Genomic DNA, 11,253 nt, shown 5'->3' on the forward strand with positions numbered 1-11,253 from the left:
ACACACACACACACACACACACACACACACACACACATACACTGAAACATTGACCATTAGAAAAAAAGTATGAACGCTGTGATTTTTCAAGTCAGTCTAGTGAGGATAGGTATCAAAGGAAGGCACTGTATGTGCCCTGCACCTCTGGTCCCGCTACACAGCTGCTCCCCTCTGGCCTCATCCTCGTCTTCTGCTGTGCACTCACTAAATTCAATTTGAATGTTCTTTTTTTATATAAGTCAGAAAAAACAGCTACTTTCTTCTGTCAGTGTGCCAGCCAGAGGTAACAGATGTTGTGAAATGGTGCTGTCACTTCTCCATGAAGCCCCAGTAGAAAAAGCAATTCCCAGAATACTTCACAGGCTGAGGGGGATATGAGATGCAATTTATAAGGGAAAAGTTCAGTGAAACTTAACCTAGACTGATGAGGAAGCATGATTCTGTCACAAAATAAATAGATTGAGCCCCAGAAAGTGCTATGTACAACATTCTCATTCGACTTGTCTTATTATCCCTTTCCTGTTCAGGAAAATAAAGTGTGACTCACTTGAGTAATGCCCTTTAACTTAACAGTAATCAACACTTCAAAGACGATGTAAAATGATATAGGTGATATCAGGCAACCTTTTCTCTTCTCGTTTTCTCCCACTTCCCTGGCCGTTTTTGACATTGTTAACATTTGCTGACGTAAGGAACACAGTGTCGTTTGTATCTACTGTAAACAATGAAATCAATACTCAATCCAAACTCTCTGAGAACAGCACATACACATTTACTCCAACTTTTTTTGCATTAGCACTGTGCATCAATCAGACCTCTGGGAAGAATCTGATGAGGGAGTAAACTCTTTCTTTTTGTTTGGTTAGCTGTTACTAGGTAAAGTCTGATGATTTAAAAGCACAGATAAATCTCTATTTGAAGCGCAGAGGCTTTTAAAGGTATTGCAAAGAACAGTAACACAGCTGTGAAAATGTTGTGACCAGCTGAGCCTTCACCGTAAATGACAGGTGATCCCTTTTGTGACAGAGCGTCTATTATTTTGTAAAGATAAAAATGATTGTTGTGCTCCAGCGTTGATGTTCCATGGTGTGCATTTGCTCAGAATCACACGTCTCATCGACAGGATAAACCAGATTTCAAGCTACAATTGCCTACTTTTACAGGTTTGCAAACGGTTTCAACAGTTGTTGATCATTTTAACGTCCCATATTGAGGCAAAAAACTGTCACCCAAGCCAAGGAGGATGTTCAACCCTCAAGGTTTGATTAAAACATTACTGTGGTGCTGATGTTGTCTCTGTATCCCTGAAAATAACCCAGTGAATGCATCTCATGGAAACAATAACACTGTAAGGTATAACATGATATTAAAATATTTGCAGAACAACTCGCTATTGGTCCAGACAAAAGTAAGTAAAAGCAAGTAAATAAAAAGACAAAAGACACAGGAAGTATGTTTAAAAATCATAATTAGATTAAACCTGCAGGGTTAATACTGTTTTTTGATTATGTCCATTGGTCTGTTTCTGAGCTAGGTATAGGAGTGCCAAGGCCTGGAGTAATAGAGAAACGTAGTTATAGATACAACATAGGTATAGGTACTTAAAGTAGTCATGAAAGAACAAAAAGTCAATGCAACAACAATAGCATCTTCATAGTGACATTACTAAAGAAAGTTCCAGGACAGTGTTACCTATAGTCTGAGTCCTTTGTTTCTGTGTCTGTCTTTCAGCTGGTCACTGTGGAATCCCAGAAGGCATTGTGAACGGCCAGGTCATTGGGGAGAACTTTGGTTACCGTGACACTGTGGTGTATCAGTGTCTGCCTGGCTTTCGACTAATAGGCTCATCGGTTAGAATCTGTCTCCAAGACAACCAGTGGTCTGGACAGCTGCCTGTCTGTATATGTAAGAAAAACACACAAGCACACATTACCTCTCACTGAAGATTCACCTTAACGAACAAAGTAAAACCCACCCTCCACATTTACTTATTGTATGGAAGACTGCCTGTCGTTTCACCAGATACAAATACCCACATACAGACTGCATTATTCCTTACACATACTCTGCATACTGTAGAAGCAGGATGGCCCAAACCCTGTGTAAATACACCCACAGCTGTGCACACTAATTCACGCTAACTAGCTTTGAAACCGCATCTCACATGTTATAACTGCGGATCTGCTTTTTCAGTAGCATGATATGTTTATTTTGCAGAAACATGATCAAATGGACAGTTTTTTTGAGATTTATATACATTTGTGTGCATGCAGAGTATGAACAGAAATTGCTCTCAAATGTTTGAGGCCAAAGTGTATCCAGAGGAAGCTTGAATGATTTGAAATGTTTCGATATCTTCCACCATATGCCATATTACAAATAGAGAAATGGAACTCCTTACAAACCTTTTGAAAACGTGCTCAGCATTTTCTTTTGAATTGAATAATCAATATCATACATCTAACAAATCACCTTGGAGGCATACTAATAAAAAAGAGCCTTATGTCTGCCAAATTAAGATTTACTGTTTGATATATTTGTAGTCAGCCAAAAGAGGAAAGGTGTCTTTGTAACTGTAAAAAAAATTCTTTGAGGAAGTTCGGGGCTTAGCCTGGACCTATTTAAATAAACTAAATGCAATCCAAAACGACGATTGGATTGCCCAGCTTGTTGCTAGCCAGTGTATGTTCATTTTAGTTGCCTAATTTGTAGATGTTAGTTAGATGGCATCAACATTTGACTTAATCATAACAACCCAAAGTCCAAACTTTTGTTTCCAGATTTGTTTAGTGACTCATGATGCGGGGATTCTGGCGGTCCTCCTCCAGACCCTATTTATACTTTTTCTTTATCAATTTATGCTGGAAATATCTTTATGTAAAGGGAAACAGATTCCAATCCAAATATAAAAACATAATGGTATATATTTCAATAAGGGTCTCAGGCATTCTGTATTGCTTTCAACTATTTATTCTCCTGTAGATCAACTTTTCTAATTTTATCTGAGTCAGCACACAGGTAGCCTAGGCATAATTTACTCATCCCTCCTCTTTTGCATCTTGTGTTGGGGGACTTAACCTCCCTAAATGTGCATACAACAATTATTCACCTCAATGATAGACCTACATTAATTCATTTTAATGAATTAATAAACCTCTGGACGCTAATAGCAGGTTTGTTTGAGCAAGATTTCTGCTCATGTTCAAAACGTTTTACACATTCAAAATATAACTTATCCCATCAGTGTTCTCTGACATTTGGCATTTGCTCTGCTGACCTTCTGACAGACACAGAGCCTCGTTTAAGACTCTGGTCTCTGAATGAGACAACGTTTAGGAAATTTACTGTACGCCATGCTGTACATCGGAGGTGGAAAACCGGTCTGCTTCAAAGCTCTGTGTGTTTGAGCCTGAACCATGTACTGTAAACCTCACGTCATGGGAACTTCAAACAAAGTCATAAGTATTGCGCTCCTAAACTTCACCAATGTGTTAGACTGATTTGGCTATGATTCCTCTGAAATGTACACCTTTCACAGTTTTCCTTTACGTAGAGACGTAGCTCTATCCGCCTCAAAAACAAAACTGGACAAAGTTACAGTTTTTTTTAGTCTTTACAGTTCTACAAAAAAATTGAAAACATGAGTGCCTTGGAAAATAATTGTTTTCTTAATTTGCATGTGCCATTCTGGGGTGTTTTTATTCTATTATACTTATTTTTGTAAAAAAAATAAGAGAGAGAGAAAGAGAGAGCAGGAGATCCATTACTAGATCCCGGGCTATTCATGTAGCCAGGCAGGCCCAGGTCTAACAACGCCTCTGTGAGATTTTCTGCTAGAGTTGATAAACCCCACTTAAATTTCATTTAAGAGTAGAAAAGTCCAAATTAAACTTTAAACCTTAAACCTTTTGTTTAAGAGTGTTTCAGCATACGGGTTGTATTTTGAGAAATAATCCTTTTCTTGATGTATTCTCTCAATAGTCCTGAGGTTCTGCAGAGTAACATCAGCAGTCTTATATGAAGGGCCAGAGGGCCTAACTGCCAGTATGGCCTGGATGAGATAAATAGCTAGGCTTGAGGATAAAGCAGACGGCCCTGACATGTCCAGGCTTTTGTGAAAATCTTCTAAAATTGGTTACTTGCTTTGAGCATCCTGAATGTTCGTAGGCAGCAACTGGGTAACGTTAAGGTGGCGATGATGAGTGCCATCTTAAGCCAATTACAGGCGCCTTTTCCCACAGGAGACAGCCTGTTTATTTGCTAAATTAGAACAATGTTTAAAAGAGGGAGGTGGTGACGTAGTGTCCATATTTCTGAAATACCAGAGGCATGATAGGGAGTTTATTTACTATACAAAATTGTTTTTTACTATAACCTTTAAAACAAAAATAAGTTAAATTGGATAGTATGTTTTAGTGTATGTATGTGTGTTTAGGAATAACATGCATCTGTGTCTATGTGTTTAGAATAGTTTGTGTATCCATCTGTGTGTCTGCTGTTTCTGTGCTATGCTGTTTTTATTGAGGTTATTCATGCAGGAGTTATTGAGGGAAATCATTTTACAGCGAAATTATACTGTAATTATGGAGATGAGAGGCTCTTGTTTAGAGACACAAACACAGAATGATGATGAGACTGTGATTGTGTGTGTGGGTGTGGGTGGGGTATGCTGACAGTGTCAGATACATTTGTATCTGTTGTCTTCTTCTCTCTATCATATTCTCTCTTCCTGATCTAGTTCCCTCTTTTCTGCTCTATTCTTTGGCTTACTTCTTTTCCCTGTTCACCTTTCCACACACTTAGTCTGTATATTTCCTATTTTCTTTGCATTTGGTCAAACCCCTCTCATCTCTCTGAACCGATACATTTAAAGGGGACAGTTTGAGAATCAGATGAGAGAGTGGCTAGTAGTAACTGTAAACTTTCTGTTTACACAAACATCAAAACACTGTTGTCAGCAATACAAGGATAAGGGACACACACAGACTTCTAAGTAGCTCCAGTGAGTGAAGTTAACAGGATGAATAATTACGAACAATGGCAAACAGAGGACACTCAATGCTAACACAGAAGATGTTAAGGCCTAATATTTCCAAAATAATTAACCTAAATGGAGATACCAGTTATGTCTTCTAGATTATCTGATATTCTCATAAATATTTATGAATTTCTCTAGAAAAGCAATATCTATTTGGCCCAAAGCTTCTGGTTGTTTTTTTCGACAGAGAACTACACAGCCTCTGATTTCCATGTCGGCTTTAGATCATATGTTTGTGTGGCTTTCATATCAAGAAGAAAACTTTTCATGAGAAAATTAGATGGTTATGAAAAGCCAAAACATTTACAAAATAAGGTTACATTTAAATCACATCAGTGGTTAGCTGCAAAAATGGGGAATTGGCTGCTGAATTACTTTAGCATTGCTGGATATGAGTACAAAAAAATATCCACATTTGATTTGGGGTTTGGTCTGGGGTTATTTTTAAAAAAGAGAATACGATTGTTTTAGGTGATAACTGGAAATGTACAAATAAAGTTTTTAAAAAATAAAAAAGATCCAGAAAAAAAGGGTTAGGGGTTATTTTAAGTTCAGCGATGACCAGTCAAATTTACTGTATTGCAGTCACATGATGTAAAATAGTGTGAACAGGGTTTTTATATATATATATATATATATATATATATATATATATATACCAGCCTTATCTTTTGAGGCATACTTAATTACTTTTTATATAAATTAAGTTTATAATTAAAGTAATTAGAAATCTCACTGTAGGTGAATGTACCCCTGATTCACTTTGTCTTTTCAATAGCAATCAGCTGTGGCCATCCTGGAAGTCCCATATATGGTCGTACTGTGGGAAACGGCTTCAACCTCAATGATGTGGTCAGCTTTGTTTGTCATCGGGGTTACGAAATGGAGGGGCCCGCACATGCTCAGTGTCAGGCCAACCGCCAGTGGAGCCACCCGCCCCCAACGTGTAAAGGTGGGGAGAAAAGTTAAGTGTATTCACCCCTAACCTTATTTATCCCCAACCTTTCTACCACCTCAACTCTTATCCCCAATTATCCTTTCTGCATTTCCCTATGACAACCATACTCATTTACCCCTACCATTTTCATTTCAGTCACTTTTTTTCCTTTATTTAATGTTATGAAGTTTTGAGGTAGCTTTAATAGTCTACGGCTCTCCTGGCGCCAGCTTCCTGAAAGGAAACTTTTAACTTCAGTGAGATCTCAAGCTGAGATTGTTGCTCCAACAATCACAGCAACAAGGGTAGCTTCCTTCTCAAATTTGTACACAAGCTATCGGCATCTTGCCCAGTTTACAGAATGAAGAGCCAATCAATAGTTTAAAATTAAAAATTGTATGTAATGAGAGCAAAAAGGGTAATTGCATTGTTTCAGAAATTAGGGGAATAATTACATCTGGCATAACCAGATATTTTATAAATATATTAACAGAAAACAACTAAATGGTGGGAGGTAATGCATCTTATTTCATATACTTCTTTATTAAAAAATATTTTTTCAGGGCTCTGGGTTATGTTACAAGTGACAAGTAGCTCTCACCTGAGACCATTGTCGACGCATATGCAGGACGCAAAAAATGAAAGTTACAGTTGCACTAGTTTGGAAATCTTGCCGTGCCAACATTGCAACAAAGGTTGCCTAAATATCATGGATATAAATGTGCTGTCAGCTTACTAATTGATGGCGCGTTTCTGTAGATTTGGACTTGTATAAGTTTTATTCCACTTTGTTTAAACAGCGAAGTGGAGAGTCCTCGTTCACCTGTTTGGAGCTGGCTGGTGAATGTGAAGAGCGTAGGCCTTGCTGGATACCGCTTGACCCTTTTTGTGGATCTACTGATCGCTGTAGATTACTTTTTTCAGCAAAATATGGATCTTTTTTCTTAACGTGTCTTAACGTTTTATGGTGTAGTTGCCCTTTGTCGGGGCATTCTGCCACAGATGTCATAAACTCTGCTTATGAAGCCATTGCACATCATGGATGTTCAACCCAGGACACAAACCTGTCTTCATCATAGCATCACATAACATTTGCCACATTGACCCTTTTAAACTCTAGCCCTAATTAGTTCTTCCTTCTTCACCACAACCTCATTATTATGCCCTATATTATTTTACAGAGCTGTAACCACAGTGCAAAACACTAGAAAAAAGGAGGAGATGGAAGACAAATGACCCTCACTGGTTCATATCAAATAACATGCTTTTCTTTCTTTGTGTGCCTATTTGTGTGTGTCCGTCTCTGTGTCTCTCTGTGTATAGTGGTCAATTGCTCTGATCCAGGTATCCCAGCTAACTCCATCCGGCAGAGTAAAATAGAGCATGGGAACTTTACCTTTGGCACTGTGGTTTTCTACGACTGTAACCCGGGCTATTACCTGTTTGGATCACCTGTACTGACCTGTCAACCTACTGGACAGTGGGACAAACCCCTACCTGAATGTATAGGTTAGTTTAATCCTTGTCTTTCTCTACTTTTAACCTGACAGTGAATGGGATAGACCATAGTGTTTTGACTGTATGCAGTTTATAATGATGATGGTGGCAGATTTTCCACTCAAAATTCTTAGTAATGTTTCAAAGAATGGGTCCTTGATTTCAGACAGTGAAAAGCAACAGCAGACTTGTTATCATTCCAGTAAATTAAGTGTACCTTATCCTTGAAAGTAACACTCAGTTTCTACTATATGTAGCTCTAAATGCTAAAGATAATAGCTCACATTAAAACCCATTTTTTAATTAATTTTAAGAGTGACATACATTTCTGAAAGCAATGTTTGTTTCCTGTATCTGTCTCACTATCCCTAATCATAAACATACATATTACTTTCTGAATCTGTGCCTCTGGTTCATGACAGAGGTCAATGCAGCTCTTCTCACAAAGCTGTGTTTAGTTGAAACAAGCTGTCTATCCTTCCTTTGTCTCACAATCCCTCTTTGTCTCTCTCTCTCTCTCTCTCTCTCTCTCTCTCTCTCTCTCTCTCTCTCTCTCTCTTTTGGTCTCTAGTTGTAGATTGTGGTCATCCCGGCTCTCCCCCTAACGGTGTGCTGAGTGGAGATAAGTTTACATTTGGTTCAACAGCACGATACTCCTGTCTGGGCGGAAGACAGCTGAAAGGAGAATCATCCAGGACTTGTCAGCTAAACGGGATGTGGAGTGCCCCAATGCCCTTCTGCTCTGGTAACCATTTTAACCGCTATTGAATATACAGACTTATACAAGTCCACGGCATCAGAAGGACAGATAGATGGATAGAAGATAGAGATGAAAGGTGAGAGGTCTAAAACATGTAGACTTAACAGAGTTTGGAGCACTTCATGGCTTAACATCCTGCAGGCTCACTTCCGTAACACTTTTGCACTCAGTCAAAGGGATAATGGGATGGATGATTGGAAAGATAGACGGTAGGGTTGGCGAATGAAAACAGAATATATCAGTATCTGTCTATTAAAAGGGTTGGGGAGCATAACCTCATTCTACACCCACAAAAATCTTCAGACCCTCAGCCTTGTGCATTTCCATTCTGGTGGTCCAATTTCAACTAGTTGCAAACTTTTTGTAGGTGTGATTTCAGAAAGTTTGAGGCTTTATTCTTGTGATGATTCTTTCAAATTACTTTTTTAAGTTCTGATGGATACTGTGAACTGAAGGATAAGAATAAAGATGGACAGGGGAAGCAATGACTGTAGGTTCTTTAAATCTCAACAAATATAAATCCTGAAATTCTTACATTTATTTATATGTATCTTGGGTATTTTCTTTAGTATTAGCTGCATTGTCTTTCCATGGTGAGTGATTTTAAGACAACATTGTGTAACGTAGATGCACCATTGTCATTGTCCTTTAAACTGCTTTACACAAGCATATTTCCTTCCTGCTGGATCTACTGCATATGTATATCTCACCACTTAATGATCTAGATAGTCTCTCCAGACATAAAGCCTCCTTACCGTCCATCCTGTAAAAAACAAACTGTCTCACTTATGTGGTTCTCAGTGGGCTGGCTGGGGGCATGATTATGGCTCTCCAGACTGAGAGGCTCCCAGCTGCCGCTTATATAACAAACACCATTCCAGATGAATTGACTAAGAATTCATTGTTATTTACAGCAATTGCCTGGGGGGAACGCAGGGTGAGGGAGGGTAATAGTGTACGAAGCAGTGATTCATGGTTTTTAACGGGCAGGTCTGTATCAGAGCCCTAAAGAGATACAAGTTCAAGTGCTAGGTCTACAATTCTGCTCCATGACTCTCGATAAGCAAATGGCATTTCTGATTTAATGTTGGTTATGTTACCACATTTCAGGGTCATAATACAGTATATCCATTTTAAACTACAAGGCACAGTGCTTACTGTGTCCAGCCCCAAAGCTTCAAAATCAATTTACTTAATTGGGAGTTGTTTAGACATATTTGATAGAGACATTTGTACAATTACTGCCAGATTTGGCAACTGACACTTCACAAAAATTAGGATTTGGGACTCTTATGTATTTTATGATGCTGTGAGCCTTGGCCTACTTGAGATTTGACTCCCCAAAACTTGAGATTCAAAAGCAAAAAAAGTATTCTATTATCAAGTTTTTGCCGGGTAAAATTATATTAAAATAGAAAAATAAGGAAGACCATCACATTGAATATGCATTTTTCCGGCCTATGCTTCAAATTCACAGCAATGAAATGCTGTGTCATTGTATTAGTCAGCATTCAGAAACATGAAAGACCTGCAGGCCAGCATATTTTATGAGAAAGTACATCATGTTCAGTTTTATTTGTCCTCCCACTCTTTTCTACTCAAAAGCCGACAGTAAGTCCCTGGATCAGACGAGTGTGAAGGTTATAGCCTTGTAGTTTTCTCATCCAGCTTTATGAGAACGTCTGCTAACCTGGGTAAAGGAGCTTCAGCTCAGTAACCTGTGAATTTACCCAAGCCAGACTACAGCCAACATCTTTCCATCAGATAGGTGTGTGTGTGTGTGTGTGTGTGTGTGTTTGTTGTGGTGTTTGTGTGTGTGTGTGTGTGTGTGTGTGTGTGTGTGTGTGTGAGAGTGACCGATTAGTGGTTGTTCCAAAGTCACCTGAGGGAAACGACAGAGATTAGTTTTCACAAGGCTTTGTCCCACAAAAACGTGCACACATACGTGCACGCACATTCAGACAGATACACACACTTGCAGTGACTTTGGGTAGATTGGTTGTTGTCCCTGTTGAGACCAGATACACCTGAGGCTACAAGGTGTGTGAACATCCACTGGGAGTTGCATGGGTGGTAGTGTCTCTGAAGATGTATGTGTGTATGTGCCCTGGCTGATTGGTTACAAATATTCAGAAGAAGAAAAAATGATTAATGTTGTATAGTCCATTTCCTTACATTGCCAAGCTTTTATAGACAAATAATCATGACACAACACAGTAAAAGCTTATTTTGTAACATCTGAGAACTCCTGAGGCATTACAAAATATGTTAATGTCATTATGTGTCTGTAGTACTGAATGAGTAAACTCAATTTAGCAGCAAGCCTTCAGGTGTTTGAAGAATAGTCCAAACATGTCAGAAGCATGGGAAAAATCACAAAAACATTGCAGACAAATTTTAAGGTGGTTGTTTATCAAACAAAGTATTTTGTTGCACACCTTGAATTAATGGTCAATAATGGATGGGAATGGTGTAAGTAAATTTAAAATCTCAGTAAAACAAATTGTAAAGTGTTCAATATGTGTTATGTGAGCTATCCAAAAACAAAAGTGAGGTTTTGACATTACTATATGCTGACATAAGCATATGCAAATTGTATACCTTTAAAAAATCGGCAATAGTGACCAGAAATATTTGGCTTGTACACGTGGGTGACAATGTGTGTGAAATTGTGTGGGTTTTCCCAGGAGAGTGCTCTGTCAGACAGACTTTGCTGACCAAGCAGCTCTGCAAGGGCAGAGGGAAGATCACTCTCTCTCTCTCTCACACACACACATACACACACAGTGCCACCAATCAGCATACATACACACACTCTTAAGGCAAACATACAACAAACATGTGGGTGCAGTCCACTACTATTTGTAAACGGCCATGTCATACTTGGAGTACCCAGAGAATGTGTTTTATATTAAAACTGGAAATAAATATTCACACTGCTGAGTTCACCTTACAGTGTTGATTAATAAAAGTTATTCTTTAGATAATGTTTTGCTTCTTTTTTCCCTTCTCTATTTGTTT

The 11,253-nt window shown here is 38.5% G+C and overlaps 1 protein-coding gene across 1 annotated transcript in view; it reads left to right on the forward strand.

The window, feature by feature from the left end:
• The window catches only part of LOC116701449 (CUB and sushi domain-containing protein 3), a gene marked incomplete at its 5' end in the record, with an annotated part of 211,419 nt that overhangs the window by 180,729 nt on the left and 19,437 nt on the right, over positions 1 to 11,253 (forward strand). Inside the window, 4 exon segments of the mRNA XM_032535155.1 lie at positions 1,732 to 1,905; positions 5,817 to 5,990; positions 7,299 to 7,484; positions 8,044 to 8,217. Coding sequence (XP_032391046.1) covers positions 1,732 to 1,905; positions 5,817 to 5,990; positions 7,299 to 7,484; positions 8,044 to 8,217 — 708 coding nt within the window.

The sequence above is a fragment of the Etheostoma spectabile genome, chromosome 14, assembly GCF_008692095.1.
Source record: "Etheostoma spectabile isolate EspeVRDwgs_2016 chromosome 14, UIUC_Espe_1.0, whole genome shotgun sequence".
Classification (NCBI taxonomy): Eukaryota; Metazoa; Chordata; class Actinopteri; order Perciformes; family Percidae; genus Etheostoma; species Etheostoma spectabile.